We start from the raw sequence: 22,900 nt of genomic DNA, 5'->3' as shown, positions 1-22,900 counted from the left end.
TGCTATTTGAAAAGCATATCACTTAAAATGTAAGATGGCACCAAAAAACTGCACACCGTGATCAGACTAAGAATGAGCCTCATTTAAAGCCACTCTCTGAGTAGCCCCATTTCTCTGCACACAGTCAAGTCAACACAGCAGTCTGTCCAAATGAATTGGCTTTTTAAGTGTTACGGGAAATTTACCACTGCAGTCGCCACTGAGGTGATGTGACTGACCCCTGGGACAGCTGCCCTGGGGCCAGCAGACAGGGGGTCCCCTCGGGCTCTCAGGCCTCTGCCATTCCTGTTTGAAAGATGGCAGAGCAAAGGCAAAGAAAAGGCAGAAGCAGTTGAAGTAAAATAGCTGATTCTTTTCTGTATAGTCCCCCCTGCACACAGCAAAATACAATGGGGTCATAAAGTTTTGCCATCCCATAATACCTCTGGTTGCTTTGATAACTTGGTGGCTCTAATGGTCGTTACTGTTGGTTCTATTGTCATAGATCTGGTGGTGGTGGGTTTTACTGTGGGGTGTGAGACTCAATGAGGTGAGGGAGGAATGAGGAGTGCTGTTTGACTTTGTCTTCCCCCACCAATCAGAGTGGTGAGTTAGGTACTTGCCAGTGTGTGGGATGCCCAGCTCCAGCTCCTTCCAGAGGTCAGTGCTGGCCTTGAAGGGTGCTGTTGCAATCCCACATGGAGAGATCTCTGCAGGAGGCTTTTATAGTCCAAGAGCTTTTCTCTTTGAAGTATTTGCACTGTAGCTACCCCGCCAGCACCTGCCTGCAACTGATTTCCTATCTCTGCAATTTACAGAGAAAGCCAACAAAGAAGTGTTTTTCAAGCACTGCCCCCCTTTCCTTTGTCCACTTTATCTTTCCCATTCTCCAGAGGACCTCTATTTCACTGTTAGCACTACAAATACACCTCAGAGGTATCGAAGACACGACCAAGGCAATGCCATCCCATGAATAAGCAAGAATGCTGAGCACACTTGGATTACAAGGGGGAGGAATGTGTATCTCCCCCACCCCACACACAGCCCCATAGGCATTTTGGGCAGCCGACAAAAAGTGCTTTTCCCTCCCTTCCTTCCCCTTCAGAGAAACACTGAGCATTTTTATCCCCTTATTTCCATGACACGCACATGCTTTGGAATCCATTAATGTGCATTGTTTGTATGGCTCATTTCTTTAGCTGTCAGCTTAACATAATGTTTAGTTTCAATATCAATAGAGAGGAGAGAGGAGAGACAGGGAGGGAGCTTGGAGAAAACAATGCATGAACCTGTTAAACTGCACAAGGCAGAGCTGCAGTGGGGAGACCGATTTGCAGGGAGATTATGTCAGTTTATGTTAGAACAGCTTATTAATGTTGATCCTGAGATGTCACTGCTCTGATTTGTACCTGTGGTCTTGTCAGGGGAGGGAAAAGGGCTGTTCTTTAAAAATAGCATCTCTTGTCATTTCCCTTGCAGGTTTTAGTCTCATCCATCTGATTGCCACTGGGGTCTCCTGTTTCTTCGGCTCCAGCCTGTTAACGTTTGTGATTTACGTGTATTGCCAGCGCTGCCAGAGGCAGTCCCAAGAGTCCACTGTTATCCATCCAACCACTCCCAACCATCTCCATTACAAGGGCAACACAACCCCCAAGAATGAGAAGTATACCCCTATGGAGTTCAAGGTAGGGTACTTGAGGAGAAATACCACAAACAGCTTGATACTGCCTAAATAAATTCTGTATTCATGTCATGTTTGGAACTGGGTAGGTCTGTGTTTCTGTGCCCAGCTGATGGCATTATACATGGGGTTGAAAGGGCATTTAGCTGTGCTGTCACAAAGGGGTTAAAAAGCCTCATTACTGCAGTGGGATTTTGTTCTGTTTCACAATCCTGATGAATGCCAGTCTGGCAAGTACATACCAAGATACTCCAGCCCATTCTGACTATTGAATGTATACAAATTGTCCTCTAAAAAAATCAGTAAGAGCTCAGTTCAGTGCATTGTTAGTGCATGGTAAGAGGAAATGGAGGGGAGGAAGAATAAAAATGGAAACTTCATTGCACAAATGGCTGGGAAAATGTGCAGTGGTCGGATGAGATTTTGGAAATTCTTTGGTGACTGCCAAATTGGAGTGAATGAGAAAGCAGAGAGGTTTTTGCCCCCCTCTATCAGTACTGGACAGAAACTTACCCCAGGCAGCTGTGCAGAATTCAGTGACAGTAGCAGAGTGGGGAGCTGAAGCTTCAGGAGATGAGTGCTGAAGTGGCATGTGTTGTTGGCATGTCGGCTTGCTAAAGTGAGCATCGCCCATTATCAGAGCAGATAGGACCCAGGGTGCTGCAGACAATACCCTGAGACTGGATTGAGCATCAGCCTCCTGGTGAAGCATGGGATCAGAGCAGTGAGCAGTGGCATGGGTGGAAGGGCCTCATGTCACCACAGGAGGAACAGCCTGCCTAGGGTCACTTGAACAGTGTGGAGCATTATTTGGGACATGAACACAAGCCAGAAGGAAGCCCTGCAGCTGCTTGTTCCTTCCTACAGCTACGTGCTGTTGACATTTTGATTGTCTGCCTCTGCTGGTCTGGCCCAGCTTTCACTGAGACCCAACAATAAGATCAGTGGTGGGACTGTTGCCACAGTCTAAACTCCCTGAGTGTTGAGGACTGTTTCTAAGTAGGAATTGTGTAATGCTGGGTACAGTACAGCATACATGGCTATGATACATGGCTATGATTTGCAGTGTGAATGCATATCAGAAATAAGAGCATGCATCAAATAATTTGAGAAGGGTCAGTGTTGTTTTGCTGTTTTAAAGGAAAACAGTTTGAGCTGGAGAATAACTGACCAGTGTGGTAATAAGAGTGTGGTGAAATGCTTGTTGGGCATTGCAGCCTCTCAGAGGATACTGATGCCTATAAATGCAGTCTCAAAATATATTTGCTAGCAAGCTTAAGGCTATAGTTGCATACAGTTTAATAAGAGTCCAGCATCATAATGCAAGTCAGCATAGATTTGTGGAAAGTAAATCATGTCAAGCAAATTGGATTCCTTTTTTAAATTAAATAAATATTGATTTAGATAGGAGGGAAGCAGCAGACATATCGGGATTTTCAGAGACTTTTAACAAAGTTTCACAGGCTGCATTATTCTACACACTCTGCATATGCAGGTTCAGTAATAAATTATTAAGACAGGTAAAGAACAGGGACTTGATCTTGGAAGCATCAAACTCCCAAGTAATCTTTTCAGCTATGGGAGCTGCTGTGGCAAAGTCAATAGGAAGACCCAGATTAAAAAGGCTTGCAGAAATAAAGAAATGAGCAAGACTATTCCCTTGTTTCTTAAATAGCAAACAATATAGAAAAGAGACAAATTTATTTTTGTGGCCAAAAGCAAGTAGTTAGAGGGCTGGATTTGTGTTAACATTTTCTTCATGATTTATACTGTGCTATCATGTGTTATCAGATGATGCTAAAATAGGCAGAATGGTTAAAATTTAGAAGGATGAGGTTGTTCACAGAACAATCTTGATCAATTGGGTAAATGGGTTATGAAATGCACTATGTCTATGTCAAGTGGTGCAGTGAAGTAGAAGTAATAACAAAGCTAAGCAAAGTTTAAAATAGCAGCAGATTAGTTAATGTGGTGTCAGGGGGGAGCTGACCTCTTTGATAGATCCATCTCTGCATACTTGATCTAGTGTATAGTAACAGTGAGCAGCTGTTAGAGTCTTCTTTCGAGGGACATAAAGAGCTTAGGCATTAGATCAAGGTTTGAAAAGTCTGGTTTATTTAAAGGAAGGCATTAGCTAACTGAGACTGTATAAGTTACTTTGGGGGGAGAAGGGACTTGGACACAAGGAGAGATAGACCAGATGGGGCTTATTTACAGAATGTTAGGAAGTGAAAGAGTTCAAGTGCATAAATCTGCAGTCATTGGACAGACCAAAGCTAAATGTTTAGGAGCAAGGGGCTACTTGCTGAGAAGAACTAAAGTCATACACTTCAGAGTGGTGAATGAGGCAAAGAGATTTACAGAAAGGGTAAAATCTATTTGTCAGGTGAAGCCTCCTTTTCTCCATTCGTGTTGAGTATTTCCTTCTGCTCACCTTCTCTATTGCCCCTCCTTTCCTAAGCTCTTGGCTGAAAATTTCTCATTTCATACTACAAATCTGCCACTCTTCAGTGTTCCCTTGAAGCATATAGCATTAATGAAGTAAAAGGAAAGGCTCGGTGTGCTCTGTGCTGTGTAATTACTTACGGAACTTGTTATTAGCCAGGTTTATATTTAGGAATAACTGACAGATTTTTTTTAAGGGTTAGGAGGGAGATTTTTCATGCCTTCAAGGAGCATGTGTGGTTTTATAGTAATGCCACAGAATTAAAATGATGGAGAAGCTAAAATTCACCTTCCTGATAAGGAGGGTTGGACTGATCGTGGATATGGGCCTATCTGAATTTAAAATGTGTACATGTGAAAGAAAGTGGAAGCACCTAAGATTCCATATTCTAAACCCAAATAAGTTTCTATTCAGCAGATACCAAGAAAACCATCCTCAACATTTTTAATGAAACCAAAAGAATAATTGTAGGTTTTTATGTGTATGTCTGTGTGAAAGAGTTAATAAATCCAGGATTAAGGAAATAGAGGGTGTGTAGACTACTTTTCAGTAACAAAAAATGATAATACACAGTGACATGATGGTAGCAGAAGGCTGGCCATATGCACAAGTTTATTATTTTCCATTCTTTGATAATAATAAGCCTTCTGCAACCATCTTTAGTTTGTTTTCATCTTGAAATATCTCTGCTCTACAACCAGCAGGTGAACACTGTAGAAAGTTTGGCAGTGTTACATTCAAACGTACAGCACTGAATGCAAGCTCATAAATCAAGGTAAATTTTATATGAAGGCAGATTTTAATGAAGGAAGTGCTAGCTGATATGAGCCTTGTTGGCTATTTCAGCACAGCAGTGCAGTAATGTAGATCAGATGTAAATACCATACATAATGGTTGACCTATTGATCATGTAGCTGATGCTAACTTGCATAGGCAATGTTTTGCAGAAGCATGTTTTATTTTTGTTGGCTCCTTTTCCCTTCCTGTTCTGCTTTCTCAAGAATGATGTGAGGTTTATTATTAGCTATTTTAGCCAGGATGTCTTGAAAGATTTCATGCATATGCATTTACCAGCAACACGTTGATTTTGATTTGGTATTCAGAGATTGTAGGGGAGAGACCTTTTGGGTCACCTAATAAGCAGTTCATGTTTCATTAATTGGTTGAAGTTCAAACAACACTCTGACAATATTGAAGACTGTGCAGAACAAAAGCATAATGAAATAAAAATTATCTGCTCTTCACATTTTGTCATGACGGGTTACAGAATCACCTACAACCTTCCCAGTATTGCCACGCCAATTAAATAATAACTGACAATCAAAGCAGTGAGGAGATCCTCTTTTTAACATCTTGCTTCAGCTGTTCCATGCCTTGTGTGAGTCACTTACCAGAGCTGTGCTGATGGAAAGCCAGATGATGCTGCAGTAGAAGCAGGAGGATGTAGGGTCAAGACTGAGCCCTTGTGAATTAGGATCTCTTAGAACAGCCACACATGGAGAAAGGGTTTGGACTGAACTTCTTCCTATTGCTAAATTCTCTGCCAATAAAGAGAGCCAACATTTTATTCTACAAGGGATTTGGACAAAGGCGTCTGCATATTGGTCCAAATCCAAAATCCAGTGGCCTTTGGATCAGGCCAGATGGGATCAGTGAGAACTGTAAGTTTGCAGAATAGTTTTGATGATGATTCTGCAGATTTTCTTTGTGACTGTGCTGGACAGACCTCCCTCTGTCCTTCCTTCCTTCCACACAGCTTTAGTCATGAGTCATACAGTAAAACTCTCTGTACTGATGCTTCAAATAAGCTGAGGAAGCACCTGAGCATTGCATCTTCTCTGGCATCAGCACTGCTGTTGTAGGAATTAAGGGCCAAACACTGAAGCAAAACAGTCATTTATGTCAAGGATTAAATGTATTGTGGGAAAGGATGAGGTGAGAACTGAGTGAATGCAGGATATGTCAATGAAAGAGGGAAATTGTTTGATGTACTGCTTGATATCTAAATTTTCTAGGACATTAGAACAATACACATTAACTATAGTAGAACTGTGAGTCCTGCACTTGCCTCAAATTATACAGCAAATATAGATGCAGTTACCAGAAAATGGGGAGAATAATCAGTAGATCACTTGGACTATATAAATTAGAAGCTGCAACAAATATTTTCTAATGAAGTGAGAACAATGCTGTTGGGAAACAAATGACAGAGTGCAGAGCAGACACCCCCTGCGAAGGACTCCGGGCCCTGTGATCCACACTTCATTACTAATCCCAATTAATTCATGGCAATAAAATACTAACATGGAGAGCTGAGACACAGAAACCAATTCTGTCATTGGAAGATGAATTCTTCTGAATAAAATAACATGCTGGATGTTTGGTGTGGTTTTCAACCTTGGAAAAAATTAGCAAAAAGAAGATTAGTTCAGTTGGTTTGAGCATGGTGTAATAATACCAAGGTTATTCTGTATGGGCCATTCTCTTGAGAGATGGACAGGATGATCCTTGTGGGTTCCTTCCAGTTCAGAATAGTCTGTGATTTTATTTTGTGGGGAAAAAAAAAAAAAAAAGAAAAAAAAGAAAGAAAAAGAAAAAAAAAGTAGAGCTTAGGCTATAGGAAAGTGAATCTCTGTATGGATTTTAAATGTCTCTCTCTTGGTGATGGTCATTTTCATTGCTGCTGAAAATCACACCTTTTTTATAGAGAGGAGGCAGCTAGTGGTTTAAGTTAAAGCTATTAATGCTGCTGTCGAGTGCCCTAGAGGAATGTTTGTCAAAGTCAGCCTTGCTCTCTGAGGATGTTTGCTTCTCCATGGAAAACTTTGTGTTTCAGTGTCCTGCCACTTAATTTGATGTGTTGTTACTTCAACTAAAATTGGCTAACCCATTTCTTTTTTGTGATCACAGCACATAGGTTGATAGCGCTGTGATATAAGCTTTTTTCTTTTCCCAGTGACCCTTTCACTTCATCGTTCAAGCCCCAGGAAGTGGCTGTAAAGTTCACATATAAAGCAGTAGTTAATGATACCCAGCATTCTCAAGAAGTTATCAACAGTCTCCCTGAAGTATTTGCTTTACCTGCATGGCGTTAGCTGATGTAATCAGCTGGGGGAAAAAAGCCATATATATATAGATAGATACAGTAGATCAGATTGAAATATAAATTCTGTTCCCAGTGAATTGCATGTTTAACAAAGGCCGTTTCCCTTGAACAAAGTGGCATTTAAGATCATTAAGTGCTTGAATGGTAGAGTACATATTTTTAGTACTTACCATGAGTATAGTATTATTTGAAATAGAATAGTAGGGGCAGGGGGTTGAATTGGCAAAGAAGCATTGTGCCCTTTCTTGTATGATCCTGCAGTTGCAAGTATCACTTCAGGGGACTCTTGATTTGCATAATGCCTACTATGAAGGGAAAGCAAGAGAGCTTACTGATGGGGAAAAAAGGATTAAGTGGTGCGTCTCAGTCAAAATCTATTAGTGTCTTTTTTCCCTTTATATCATTGGCTCGAGTCAAATTGAGCAGTCAAGCATGCCTGGAGGTGTGGCTGTCCTGGGATGATTGTGCCCAGGGAGGGATGTGCCTCTCCTGGCGCTGTGCCCACCCCGTGGCAGCAGGGGCTCCGCGGGTTGCTGTGTGTGAGTCACAGATATCGCACTCGCGTAGATAAAGTATTTAAGAGCAGGGGAGATCGCCAGTTCAGATCGGAGTGTTACCTTGCTCCTCCTCCCTCTGGGATACTAAGCAGCTGCTCACAGCAGTCCCCTGATGGGAATTGAGTCCCTGTTCCATCTGTTTTTCATGCAAACCCTTGCTGCTTCACAGGGTGTTGCTGCTCCCTATAGGGTGGGAATCCTCACTGTTCCCTTTTCCCCACCATTTTTAAGAGAGTCTGGCTTTTGAGATTACTTTTTGTTTTAAAGCCACGTTTAGAAGTTTTGACACTGTGGGTAGATGCTTCATAGTATCCTGTCATGTTTTTCTGTTTATTGACTCAGCCTTCTCTGCTCCTTCTTTACAACCAGGCATACCTCCTCTACAGCCAGGTTAGGGATATGGTCCATGCTCTGCCTTCTCACAGGCTAGATCATCATGGATGCTCACATGAGCCTTTCTTTGGAGTAGTATTACTGCAGTTGTGATAATCTGTTTGTAGGCAGACAAGTTTTGGTTTGTTTTTAATTAGATCAATGAGTGTAGCTGGAAAATCTGGTAGGTTTCTGAACATGTGAGCTGCTGTTTCAGAACTGAAGACAGACAGATGTGTTCTAAAGCTTATCTGATTTTTCCAGCTACACTAATTGATCTAATGACTGATACTACCTTTTTCTTGCAATTTTCTCCTTTCCTAATTTCTCTGAGGTTGACATGTACATGCCTGCACCCACCCAGCTGTGCTGGAAGAACAATTAATTGAAGAACTACAGAAATGGGCATAACAAAATTGCACTGGACTTGCTGCTGCCTACTTACATGACTTCCCTCTACTGGTCAGCAGCGGAATATTTCAAATATACCCTTTCCTCATTTGCTAGAAGTTAATGGTTCTCCCTTGGTCCAGGTGCTTGGGGCAGTTCTCTCCTCTTTGTCGCCTCGAAGCTCTGGCTAGAAGTATCATGTGTATTAGCTGAACCAGGAAATCCTCGGTGCCACCAAGATGTGCAGGAGGAATTAATTATGTGTTTGCAGAAGACTTTAAAGGGAACCATGAAAGAGGCAGGGAGCTAAAGCAAAGGGAGAAGGTAATATTAGACAAACAATAAATATCAGAAAACATATAACCTTTGTGCTACACTTGGAGACGAGCTGCCTTGCTATTCTTCTTTAACAGTTCCACTTGCAATTAATGGATTCTTAAGCAGAGTAATAAAGAAATTGAGCTACATGCATACAAAATAAAGATAGCTGTGTCAATGTTCAGGACTAGAGCTCACTTTCCAGAGGGTTTGGCAGCTCTAAGTGAGGACAGATGAAATACTTGAGCTTTTTTTTTCTGGATCGTGACCACCCAGTCCTGAAGAGTCATTGAGAGCTCAGGACTGCTCAGGATGCACTGGCTGCTGCCACAGCATGAGCTGCACAGGCTGGGGCAACACTACAGCCACAGCCACTTTCCCTGGATCATAATTTATATATACACGAGAGGGTTGGCATAGGGGAAGCAGGAGTTACTCTGCCTGCACTCCCATACTGGGAGGATGGAGGCAGAGTAAGCTGGAGGAATCCTCGTGAAGTCAGCTCTAATATCATCCTGAGATTTGGCACAAAGCATGTGAATAAAGGAAAGAACTGAAAATCTGTGGATGAAGGAATCTAGATGGACTGTATCCCACAGTCTCTGAGAACCAGCTAATGAACAACTCCAATTACCTTTATAAATATCAGGGACCTTAGGCAAACCCCCAGTGCCATGAATTGCAAAGGTAATACAAAAGTGTTAGTGAGAAAGCAGGCCCATTTCTGCCCTGCTAATTGAGTCACTGTTAAGCTACAGAAGTGGCTTGAGTAAATTAGCTTGTGTAAATCTGGTGGGAAATGTCAGTTGGATTTGGGGATAAGACAGAACATCTATCCTGCTCCGTCTGTAAAATTTGCCAGTCAGGGCCACACTAGAGAGTGAAACCAGGAGAAACAAATGGGATTGACTCGACTATGCTTTCAGTTACAGCAATGGAAACTCATTGAAACAAATCTGTGTCAGTATTAACATGCAGGAAGATCTGAATTCATATTTGAGAGGCAACATATCACACACCCTGATGAAATGAAAGGTGGCTCAGCTGAGCTGACAGCTGAGCCAAGACCTAATGCTGAGCAGGGAGAAATCAAACATAATCACTTTTTGTACAGAGTTTGAGATGCAGATTCTCAGCTGGTTAAAAATGTAGCTTCACTCATCCATATATATAAAGAACAGAGGGTGGTATTGGTGTCTTAAATAATCTTGTGATGTATAAATAGAAATTGGCTTGGACAGGAAGGCTGCTGTAGAGATTGAAACCTGGCTAATGGACTGTGAACATCGGGCAATTGTTGATGGGAACAAACAGGGCTATGGGGAGGAGTTGTTTGGGACACTGCAAGCAGTAATGCAAGGTTTGGCTTTATTTAACGTCTTTATTAACGAGCTTGGTGAGAATGCAGTCAGTGTGTTAATTAAATGAGCAGAAGATATTAAACTGGGAGGTGTGTCAAAAAAACAGCCAGTGGTATAGGACTAATGGAAAATGACCTGAGGAGGTTACAAATTTAGAGAGGAAATAACAAGGTGAGAGGCAACATGGGGAGAAAACAAAGCAATCCTGAGGAAAATAATAAAAAACCAGCTATTTAGAGGGTGGGAGAATTTGGAGAGCAGTACAACTATAATAGAGTAAGTAAGACTGAATGGAGTTAGCAGATGGCAAATGGGGCCCAGTTTTTACTCTTATTTTTATTTTTACTACTTCTTTTTTCACCACTGCAGTTACACCTTTGCAATTCTCAGTCTAAATGCAGCACTGTGGGCTGGCATGAGGCTGCACAACTTGTGCTGGTAATTCACCAGAACAAGCATCTCATCCAAAACCTCAAGGCTGCTTGCTGCAGTATGAGAGCATCGGGGCAGTGGGAGCTGTGCCCCAGACAGCCCCGGAGTAGTTACCATCAGCTGAAGCTCAGTAGAGCCCAGTGCTCCAAACCATCATCTGCACCCAGAGTGATGAATGTCAGTTTTAAAGGGCCATGATTATGCCTCTGGTGAATTTGTCTGAGTACTGGAGCATGTGCAGGGCCAGATGCTGTAGCTGAGGTGCTGAGCCTCTCTAGTAACACTCTTGTGTGCATGGGGCACCCAGGAAGGGCATTCACCAAGGCACAGGAGTGCAGCAAGGAAACAGTTTACACCTTCCCACACAGCTGAGATCATGTCTGCTATATCCTGTGCACCAGCTATATTGAGAAGCAGTTGGGGCAGCCTTGAATTCCTCCTTTGTGTCTGGACACCACGCATGGGTGTTGCCACCCCCAAATCATAGGCAAGCTGGGGCTAAATTGCAAGCTTTAGGCTAGACACCTGCACTTGCCAGTGGGAAGATTTCCATGACCTCCTCAGACTTCAGTTTCTAGTTCAGAAAAATACTTCAGTTTGCCTTTCTATTACATGCAGTTTGTTTTGTCATCTTACTCATGAGCTTGAAGTCAGAGATGTGCCAAAACATCCTTCTGACAATGGTCCTTTATGTTGCCAGCTCTGAAGGGTTTTATAAGTTTACAATGGCAGTAATATAACTTCACTCCCTCCTAAGTGCAAGGATAAAATAGCTATTTTCAAACAGCTATAAATAACTTCAGCTATTCGTTTTCTGATAATTGGATGTTAGTTCTATTGTCAACCTGAGCACATCTACAGATGCTGCCGTCATTTGGGGGTTGTTTAATTTATTTACCAATAACAGTGAACAAAGAATCTCCAGTCTAAAAATATGGTAAGCTTCCATCCAAAAAGAAAATACAATCATAAGTTTAGTGTCCCAGTGGGATTTTTTTGTATCTCTTTTTGAGATGAATAACCTTCTTATACAGAAAATAGGTTCCCCATCTGTACATCTACACTTCACTGTAAATCCTGCAAACAGCCTTATTGAATTCATCAGGAAAAAGCTCAGTACATAAACCCTGGCCACTACTTCCTTTGACTCCATGTAGGCAGAGCTTAAGAGGTTTTAGAAAAGCATCAGGTGAGATAGTTTGTTTGGCATAAGACACTAAGCAAAGTAAAAACAGAAAGAGGAATCATTCAAGTCTTAAAAATCACTCCTAGCTTGGAGTAAATACATGGGTCTCATAAGGTCTTTCTGGCAACTTTCCATCTTTCCAGGGTTATTTGTAATTCTTAGCTCAAGAGGCACAGCAGTGTTGTGGCATCCAGTTGATCAGAAGAAAGGGAACATGTGGGTGGGCCAGACGTCATGTATTTTCTTGGTGTCAGTTATTGCCAAAAGAGGTTATTTTAGTTGCATGGTTTATTTTATTGAAATGTAATTATTATGCTAATTATTCCCAAATTTACTGATTAATTATAATTCAGAGATCTCTGCCCTGGTACTTCCAGAGATGTATAAGCTTTGGGAAACGTTTCATAATATTAATATATTTCCACAGCCCTGAGTCATTTGGCTAATGTTCCAACAATGCAAAAAGTAACATCCTTTAACAAGAAGGCATGTCTAGCTCCATGAAACAGCTGATCTGCATCAAAAAGGCATTTTGCTCAATCTGATTTCACTGCAAGAAGCAAATGGTTTAAAAGGAGCACAAAAGAACTTCAGTGTTGGATCTCAGTTTCATTACATCATTGTACAATTCCCTTATCCCTCAATTTTCCTGGGGAAGGAGGGGGCGTAATGGCCATCCCACTGTTGCTACAGGAGGTCTGTTGGATGCTGTTACAAGGAAAGATGGAAAGGTTGCCTCAATTCTTTTAGGAATATTTGTGTGACTGAGTTCAGCAGGAGTGTTGTCCTTGATTTCTGCAGTGGAAGGATGAGGGATGCACATGGGCTTCATTTGGATTTACTAAGAGGAATGGGTTGGCTACAAAGTTGCTGTCTGCTCCCTGGACCCTGATTTTAGACCTTCTCCTGTGGATGACCAGGGTTAGCAGTGATTGAAATTGTTACCCCTGGTTCCTTCATGCTTATACTCATCCTGTGGTGAAGGAAAGGGGAAGTTTTTCTCTGTAGTCCTCTGTAGTACACTGTGACGTTCAACATTATAAACAAAATTCCAAGGTGGAAATTTAAACCTGTGCAGCCCTGGCACAGGCAGCACATCTCTGATGAGCCATGGAAAGGTGTGCACTGCATTGTTCAGCCTCTTCAGAGGTTAAAGTGGTGGTAACCATAAACACTGAAAAAATTTGCTTGAAGCTGCCCAGGGAAGGTCACCCAACCTTTTTTCTTTTTTACCTTTTTGAAGAGGAAAGTGTCATGGGTAGGAGGTAGAAGAAGTGAAATTATACCTGTTCACAGAGAAATAGTGGAGAAGCTGTGAATTTGGGGGAAATTGTCCTTGCCCACTGACTTCACTGGGATTCTGCTGCTGCATAGCTGGTGAAGATTAACCTACAAAACTCCTGGGAAACTTGCTGACTCTTCCTCCACAACCCCCAAAATAGAAAGATCTGGAGCTCAGAGAGAATGCTGAGCTCTGAAAAGCTGAGTGCTTTCTACATGAGCAGATTAAGGAAATCTTGCCATCATATGTTACCCTGTGGGAACTACATTCTGGCCCTAATTTTGGTATTAGTTGTATGAGTATCAGATGCTTTTAGAAGTATCATTTTCACTTTAGCTTCTCAAATATATATGGACTTCCTTTTAATTGGAAGTCCATCTACTTTTTAAATCAAGTTTTAAAATTTTCATGACTTCATACTGGAAATTGAAACAGTTGATCTGTTTATGTGTGTAAGAAATGTTTACACAGCTTATACTTGCAGCTGTGGGATGGGAGTTGGGAGTAGTACTGGGAGTCCCATACTGTTATGTGTAAAGATGTTTTGATACATCTGCGTGAATGTAAGCAAGTAGGTCAGTGGATAATGACTTAATGATTTGGAGCAGAGGCTGAATTTGGGGAAGTAGTGGCAAGGTCTTGCTGGAGAAAAATGAACAAATGGAAAATCTGAATGATGACTTAGGTTAAAAATATCAATGGAGAAAGCTGAACAGAGTTAAATGTATGCATATGGTACAATAGAATCATGTTTAACACACCCAGCACTCGGCTGTAACTGGGAGAAGTAGCCTGTGAGTGTATGTGAGTGCTCTGCCTGTGATGTGACCCTTCCCCTCACTCTCCTCCACTTCTAACTGCACACTTGCATGAGTGATCAGATTGTTCATACAATTCCATAAGTATTGAAGTACTCAGGATTCTGTTGTGTGTGCCATGGACATGCAATTCATCGACAAGAAGACTGGACGTCTTGGTTAGTTGACAGATCACATATAAGGGAGCAAGCTGCTGCTCTTTTACAGTCTGTTAAAGCCATAACCATCATAGTCCATCTGAAAACATCCCTGCTTGACAAAGCAAAGTTCCTGGGTCAGGGATTTTTTCAAATTATATTAGGCATATGCCAATGCAGCCTAAAGGCTGTGTAAGGTGGCATTTAAAGAAAGCAGTTAAGTTGGGCTTGCTTTTGAGTGATCCACTTGGCTGTGTTAGAGCATGCTGGTGGCTTTCCTTCTGCCAAGAGGCCCTTGAATTGAGGTTAGTGGTGAACAGACCAAAAGAAACAAATTATATCAGCTATGCCAGGATGTCATGGCTCATACTGTAAGGAAGGAAGCAGGTAAAATAAATGATTTTTAGTTGAATGGAGTACTTTTCCTAAGTGCACTCCATAGGTTTTCGTATTACCTCAATCTGGCCTCACTTTTTATGTGGAACGTTATGCTTGCACAAATACCAGAAGCTTCTTTCTTCTCAAGGCAGGATAGGACCAAAATGATGGCCTGAAATGCATTTTGTCGGTGTTTGGAATACATTGTGTGTATGGCACAGAGATTGTGCCACAAGTAATTTGCAGCAGTAAGCATTGGTCAGGCTTTTGGTTCTTTCTGCTTACTGAGCAGGCAGTTGTAAAAGGTTGTAGTTGCTGGCAAGGGCAGTCAGTAGTGTTTGATAAGGGAGGAAGCAGACAGTAAAAGGAAGGTAAAAGTAAGGTACAGGCTGAGTGTCAGGAAAAGTGTCATTGGAAGGGTCTGGAGGTGCTCAGACGACTGACACATCTATCACCCTGGAGGGTGCAGGACAGTGGTGCAGGAGGGCTCAGGTTGCAAAGGGAAGTCTCTTTTCCTTCCCTGAAACCTCTGGTGAGCACTAGTGCTGGCTGGGCTGCTTCAGTCAGCTTAGCTGCTGCAGCCACTGACAAGCCCCTGCAAAAGCACCAAAGGACTGTCCCTTCTAGGAGGACATGCTGGGTATTGTCTTCAGGAAGCACTTTTTGGCCCTGGTCAGACTGGGAACCTGGCTCAGGAGGGCTGAGAGGAAGAGACACTGGTAGGAGTTGGGCTGGGAGACAAGGTCTGGTCAGTGTTGGTTTTTGTGACAGGCTGTACTTGTGCTTTGGTGACAACTCTTGCCTTTCCTCTTGGAACTAATCAGATTGCTGTGGGAATCCATGGGTGGGTGCAGCAGGATGTTCCCATCCCACAGGAACTCCAGTGATTCAGACTATCAGGAGACTCTGACCTCAATGGCATAAGCCACACAGCGATGGGGAAATGCCTTCCAAAAGGAAAGTTATTGGCCATCTCTGTACCGTCACTGTGAAGAGCTGCGAGATGAGAGCAGGGGTTAAAACTCTGAGTAAAGCAGCACAGGAATTGACCCAAAGAGATTTCACTGCAACCTCTTCTCCTGCAGTGAATGCATGACTGTGTGTGTGTACATCTCTAAATTTCACTGCTGCCTAATTTCCCTTCTACAAAATATCAACCAATTTCCAGTGCCAAGAAACCTAATCATCTGTTTATTAAGATGAGACAGACAATAAGTTTGTGGGGGGGAAATGTTAAGGCAGTGCACATTGATCATGCTGATTTAGGACAGTAGTGCCATTGCAGCATTTCCAGAGACAAATTCTTTGTGGCTAATTGCATTATAAATTCCACTAAACCATTTTATGAGGTATTTCCCTAATATATAAGCCCTCCATCAAAAATAAAACCAAAAGGAGCAAATGACCAGTTGTGGTGTTTTTCCTAAGTATTGTATGAACATAAGAAGAGAGAAAAGGAAAAATGCAAATCATGTTAATTAATTGCTAAATCTGTTGTAATGGGCTAGTTTTAAATACTGTGGCACATGTTAAAACTCATACAGATTTTCCATCTCAAAGCCAAAGAAGTTGAGTCCTGAGGCCTTTGTCCTCATATCAAGATGATCCTGAGCTATTGTAGGTCAGGATTTTCATCTCACTAAGTTTCAGAGGTGGCAATCCTGTCATGTCATGAATCTTAACCAACCCAGACAAGGCCTGGATGCTGGACCAGCTTCAAGAGAGTCCAGATAAACTGTAGCAGTGGGACTCAGCCTCTTCATCTTCCTTCCTGCTGTGGCCATGGAGTTACGGTGCCAGCAGTGGATATCCCAGACTAGGAACAGCAGTAAGAAACAGCAGCCATCATGTACAGACAGTGTGAACACCTGTGGGGCTCACCAGAGAGCAACTCCCCCAAATACTTGGTGGTAGTACTTAGTAAAATGCCTTTTTACAGGGAATCTCAAACTTTGTTTTTCTCAAGCTGGGTCAGAAGACATGCAGGCACAGAGCAGTTAATTGGATTTCCCAAGGAAGCATAGCAAGCACTGGAGGACTGAGGCTGGCTTCCTTGTTTCCCAGACTCCAGCACAAAGCAGCAGACTGTTGGCCACACTACTTTAGTATTTCTTTGGAGGACTGGGAGCAAGGCATGACATTTCCTTTTTTACTTACATATTGAAGGGCACAAATTCTCATTTCTTGAAAATATTTGTCACTCAGAACATGCCTATACAAATTCTCTCCTTGGTTCCTAAAAGTGTTGTGCTATGGGATCAATTTAGGGACTCCAGACAGGGGTAGATTGCAGCCAGACCAGGAGAGGGCTGGGTCTCCTCCAGTTTTCATGTATGAGATATTTCAGGCAGTGCTGATTTCTGAAAAACTTATTTGGTGGTTCAGCAATTGGGAAATTTCTTTGCCAGAGTAGCTTTGTCACAGGAAAGCTTTTCCTCCTAACATCTTGTATGAAATTCGGAGTTGCAAGCTCCCAGGGTAGCTGTAGCTGCCAGTCTGCTGATTAGAAGAAAACATTTTCTTTTCTTCCTCCTCCTCTCCCCCTCCCCATGCAGTAAAATTATTTGATTACAAAGAAATAGGGAGATAAATGTATTGCCTGTGGTCTTGTCTTTGATCCCAGGGTAGCCAATCCTTTCAGTGGCCACAGCCAGGATGTGGATAAATCCTGACTGTGCAGTGGGCATATGCACAGGGTGAGACCCTGCTCCCCATCTGTAGGGAACCCACTGGTGTCAGGTCACCCTGCTGCTGCTGGGGCTGGGGGGGACAAAGCCTTCCCCAGAAACTTCCATCTGCACCTGCCCTCAGGCAGAACAGAGATTTCTCACCTTGCTGATGGAGCCACTTTGCCTGAAGTTCAATGGGTCGAGTAAAGCTGAAGGAGCTGGGTAGTTCATGGATTCGAGCATTAGTTAATTAGTTCTCACCTTGCCCGGAGCTGGGTCAGGCATGAGGTGTTTGTCTCAAGGGGGAACTAAGGTGAAGTGGTTCATCACTGAAGGAGCATCAGATCATGCCAGAGCAACCATTAAGGGCCAGGACTAGCTGGCTCATTAGACCTCTCCATCTCTGCTCCTGATGGGAGAGATGCTCATACTCTCTTTAAATGTGTTGTTAATTAAATATTCCCTGAAGATAAGGATGCTGTAGCAGCACGCCTAGTGTTGACTCCCAGATCAAAGGAGTGAGTTCCCTGCACAACAGCCATTAAAGGTGCACTTCGGGGTGACATAGACCAGAGATAGGCATAAGAAATTTAAGCCAGGAGTTAGATGAAAAAACTGTGATAAAAGTATCTCAGACAAATTCACAGAAATCAGATGACTGTGAGGAAGGAGAAAGTTCCATAGCATTACTGCACACATACACACAGAGTGTGATTTTATCCTTGTACATACATAACAGCTGGCATAGCAATGGTCTTTAATCTGGGAAGAGGGGGACATCTGCTTGTTGGTGGGAAGAGGGGAGGGAGAAAAAAAACATTTCTAAATTTTTCTGGTAAAACGGGCATTTGTCATTCTAATTTTTTATGTTATTGTTTCCGACAATTGTTACGTGGTTGTTAAATTTTTTAAAGTAATTTTAGATTTTCCAAAAGTGACCATGATTTGTTACTTATACTGTAGCTTACAGAAGTGACACACTTAATATCGGGGGGTCCAAACCTGGATATCTACCAATGGAGATGGAGATCAGGTAAATGCACACCTGCTCTTCCACAGAGGAAAAGCTGCCGTTTGGCACCTGGTTTGACAGGGAGCCACAGGCTGTCCCATGAGCATTTTGGACGAGGTTAGAACTGAGCGCTGCCGTTAATCGCCAACCTTCGTGTAGGCCCAGCATGGCTTTGTGTGACAATGGTGTTCAGACAACACGCCATCCACCAGGAGACTCCGTGTCCCTGGAGAAGGCTCTGGGTCCGTCCCCGGCAGTAGCTGAGTGCAGGGCCGCTGAGGGAGACCTGGCAGGAGCTGTGGTCCCCACGCCCAGCCCCGTAGCGAGCGCGAGGTGCCAGCTTGCTCTCCCAGCCGGAGGGAAGGTGGTGGTGGCTGCAGCAGAGTCCGTGCTGGAGAAGGCAGGTGAGAGGGAGGTGCCTGCAGGTAGAAAAGAGTAATTGTGTGGCACTGTGGCCACGCCTGTCATCTCCTCTTCTCTTTTACAGACACTTAACAAGAACAACTTGATACCAGACGACAGAACCAACTTCTATCCTCTGCAGCAAACCAATGTGTACACAACAACCTATTATCCCAGTACACTGAATAAATATGATTACAGGCCCGAGGCCTCCCCTGGAAGGACCTTTACCAACAGCTGATGATGGACAGATCCTATGGGACTGAATAACTTCCTATATGATTTTTTTTTTAATTGATTTTATGGACCAAATATCGGCCCAGCTTCTAGATGTAAATATTGTACAGTAGGGTCTTTTTTTTCCCCTTTGGTTAATTGTGTTTCTTGTAAACAGCACATCTCCTTACAAGGACAAAAATTCACATGGACCATCCTGCAGAGCTTTTGTGGATATTTGTCTGGAGATGGCTCGTCTACTGCAACTGTTTATGGCTGGAAGGTCAGCGTGCTGTCCAAGGCTGAGGTCGTCGAGGAAGGGGCTGTGTGCTGGGCTTGGTGGCCATTGAGCAGCCACACACAACACATGGGAGCACTCCAAGAAGGCAAGAGGTGGCCTCCTGGAGCAGGGCTGGATGCATCATTCCTGAGCCAGGACAACACTGGATGACACACAGCTCATGGGACAGGTCGAACAGGACTCCATCACGCCAACAACTTGAAGAACATTTTCTTTTCCCTTTTTATTTTAATTTTTATTTTTGATTTTTTTATGTTTCTGAGAAAAAAAAAGTAGTAACTTTCTAGGGTAGTGTTCCCTATATCTTCAACAGAATCTTTTCATATTACAGGAAATACTCTCTGCAGCCTTCTTTGGTAATACGCAGTTCAGCTGATGAGAAACAACACACAAATGAAGTGCATTATCCAGAGAAGCTCTCCAGAATGTTTCCAGTCTTAATTAAAAGAAAATTATACAGGCAGTGAGACACTGAGAAAAGTATATGTTGGAATAACATTGGAGACATGAACTTGGAGTGCCTAACAAACGAAGATGTTTATATCACTAGAAAAAGAGATGTGATGATTGCCGCACAAGAGCCATGGGTTTTTTTTCTTTCTTCCTTTTTCTTTTTTCCGAGACAGTATTAACTCTTTTTGTTCTAGCTTTGATCCTGATTGTGTCTGCCAGGAGAGGCAACTTTAGAGGCCATGCTCTTCTTGTGGGAAATCACCATGCTTTGGGCTAATATTTCCTCTTGTTTTATTACTGGGTTTTAGTTCATATACCTTCAAAAAATGAGTGATTCTGACTTTGCAGGGGGAAGATATTTTTTTAAGGAATGTTTCTATAGTCTGACATGACCCAGAAAGTCTGCTGCACATTCTTACAGCGTCTTCCACTCAGTACTCTATGAGATAGTAACACAACTGCGTAATGTGCATTGTTTGCCAATATTTCTTTAATTTTTCTGAGAAAAAACAACCCAACAAACAAATGCTGCTGCAGCTATTGAAGTCAATTGGAGCGGTAGCATTATTAAACAGTATATCGAGCCTTGAAATGTAATTCTGTGTATGTGTGTGACTGTGTCTATGCGAACTGTATTAGTCTGATGCAGAAGCCATGTTGTCTACAACCAGATGTTTGTCTGACATAATTGTTTGGCAAAAAGGAAACTTATTGCTGGTGCTTAATGTAGAACTACATTCAGTGTGTTAGCAACGTGAACAAGTTCACTGCTGTTATCATTCAGTGTTTCTAAATATTTATGATGAACTCCTGATGCTAAGTATTTTAGAATGTCGCAATACTGAGCATGAGATAAAAGTACACCCTGAAATACGCATGAGCACCACGTGGTCCTGAGCTTGGCTTTGTTGTCTGCACATTCCCCGAGCAGCGCCGTGCCAGTGCCTGGTCCCCGGCTCGGTCTGCTCCCAGCAGTCCTGTCTGTCCCCGCTTGGTTTCGGATTTCGCTGTGAGCCGACATCGGTTGTTTCTCAGTGCTGTTCCTTTGCAGTTGCTTGTTTGGAAGCCCAGCTTGGGCCGTGTACTCAGCTCTTTCACGTAGGCAGCTGGTAGGAAATGAAGAAAGCCTGTGCTACTTGTGACAAGTATATTGCTCTTCCTGCGAGGAAGGGCCAACGTGACTCTGCAAGCCTGTGTGTTACGGCGGTTTGACCAGAGGGCAAGTATACAATATCCTCCCATTTTTAAATTACTTTGTTTGACTTCAGTTCGCAGTGATTGAAAGCTGTAGGGATATTTGTAATAAAGTGGGGTTATTAGCACTGCCACAAGGACACCTTAGGCTCAGCAGTGCCCGTCATTTTCAGCAGCTGCTTTTCTTATTTAGCAGCCCAACCTGTTTCTGCTCAGGAGAAGTAGATGGGGCATAGGGAGAGAGAGAGATGCCCTTAAATAGATTTTAAGCAGCAGAGTCAGGAGCTGATGCAGACCTAGAAGACTGTCTGAAGCACCTGCTGCAACTCTGCAAGCTGGCACAGTGGTCCAGCAGCCCTGAACCCTCAGCAGCACAGCCAGGCAAGAGCAGCTGGAGCAGAGCAAGATCACCAGGGAAGCAGGATAGCACTGGTGGCGGGCAGCCTTCAGGGAGGCTCTTCCCAGGCCCCTAAATACCATTTTAGGAGTGATGACTTTGTGCCTCGTGCCATAACGAGTTCACCTTGTCTCACTGAATTTCCACATGCCCCTCAGCAATGTTTAAAATCCTGACTTAATGTAGTTCTAACAAGTATGTAGCCCAAGGGTTGGAAATTATTACATTAGACTATCAGGATGGGATTTCCCAGCTTTAATTTATGTGATTCATGAGACAACACTGGTTCCCAAGATAATTTCAGCCATTGTAAAATCAAAGCCATCTCTGAGCTTCCCCATCAGAAGATTCTCTGTATTAACACACTCCACAATTACCATGCACGTGGCAAGATTGCAGCTGGAGTTTGAGGGAATCCAAGCAAGTCAAACCTTGCAATTATCTCAATCTTCTATTTTTCCTTTCTCTTTTCCCCTCTCCCCTTTTAAATTTTTTTCCCATTTTTGGCTTCACAGAATAACATGATGTAAACTGATTTCTTTTTTCACAGAGTACCATATGAAATTATTTAAATGTTCAAGTCACCAAGATGGGTGATTACTACCATTGTGCTCAGGAGGTGGATATTGGAGGGCAGATGCTATGAGGATGGTGCATGTGGTTATAGTTTCATCAAGACATTCCTTCTTATCAGCCATCCAAATGGATTCAGCCCTTTCTCATATAATTGGCAATCACAGCAAGGGACTGTAGTCTCCATTCAAGCAGAAAGCAGAATCCAGGAGAGAAGTGAAAAAAAGAAATCAGAACACTGTATTACTCAATTAATGTTTGCAGGGTAGTGCAGTTCTGTGAGGACGATGTTAATGCGGTGTGAGAGTTGCGTTTTTTATGAGCTTTCCAATTTGTGGCAGGTTAATGACATCATAAGCAGGGATTTTCTTGCAGTCCACATAATTTGGCACCTTGAGCATCAGGTCTATAATATCTGTAGAAGTTTGAGTTGCTCCTGCAGCTGGATGCTAAACTTGTTAAAATTTCCTATTCCTAACACTATCTTAAACGGGAGTGGAAATGCATTTCCTTTTTGAGCATTGCTTTTCAGAAAGTTCATTATGCTATATATATATTATTTTTTTCCCTTTATTTCTAAGGCAGAGAAAAGGAACCCTGAGTGGTTCCTCTATAGGTCTGGAGACACTGTGTCTCTGCAAACCCTTTGGATAGGATTCAGGTGTACAGGACTTGAAATATGATGGAAATCTTACAGCCAAGTGTGTAGTGGAAACATCTGTAATTAGGCCATTCTCTCTTTTTCCATGGAAGTGGCTGCCTTTCTCCCAGCCGAGGGGGTGTGCCTGCTGCTGTTATCCAGGGATGTTGTGCCCTTGCTGTCGGGTTTTCCTTGAGCAGTTGCCAGTAACTCACAGCTCACTGACAGACAAATCACTTGAGGATCAAACCCTCATATAAGAGGTGCTGTTGCTCTAAAGGTGCACTTGAGTGTTCAGCATATGAGCCAGGGCTGCTCTTAAATGTATGACCTGTAAAGATACTATAGGAGAATAACATTTATTGTCTAACCACCACTGTTCCTGCTGCCTTATGTTCAGAAAATGAAGTGTTTGCTTTGAAATCAACAGAGAGCAGGAATGGAGCCCGTGTCTGATGCAAACAATTTGATGCCTCTGGTGATAATCTGCTGTTCAGCCCACCTAGAGAGAAAACTGCTGTCCATTGAGATTGATTTATTCTTTGTACCAAATGTAGTGGGGAGAGTTTTATATATATATATATATATATATAAAATATA

At 42.7% G+C, this 22,900-nt stretch overlaps 1 protein-coding gene across 6 annotated transcripts in view; it reads left to right on the top strand.

Moving 5' to 3' along the window:
• Nucleotides 1-21,709, top strand: part of SEMA5B (semaphorin 5B) — a 277,696-nt gene extending 255,987 nt beyond the window's left edge. For 4 of the 6 annotated variants that reach the window (XM_053982602.1, XM_053982603.1, XM_053982601.1 and 1 more), the window contains 2 exons: nucleotides 1,459-1,664; nucleotides 18,612-21,709. In XM_053982602.1, the coding sequence (XP_053838577.1) occupies nucleotides 1,459-1,664; nucleotides 18,612-18,767 (362 nt within the window). In that variant the 3' untranslated portion in view covers nucleotides 18,768-21,709. Of the gene's footprint in view, nucleotides 1-1,458; nucleotides 1,733-18,075; nucleotides 18,146-18,611 lie in introns of those variants that run through there. The other 2 variants (XM_053982605.1, XM_053982606.1) reach the window with 2 other exon arrangements.
• The last annotated feature ends 1,191 nt before the right edge of the window (nucleotides 21,710-22,900 follow it).

The sequence above is a fragment of the Vidua macroura genome, chromosome 7 (assembly GCF_024509145.1).
Source record: "Vidua macroura isolate BioBank_ID:100142 chromosome 7, ASM2450914v1, whole genome shotgun sequence".
NCBI classification, from domain to species: domain Eukaryota; kingdom Metazoa; phylum Chordata; class Aves; order Passeriformes; family Viduidae; genus Vidua; species Vidua macroura.
The sequence above is the reverse complement of the archived record's forward strand: the minus strand, read 5'-3'. Positions and strand labels throughout refer to the sequence as shown.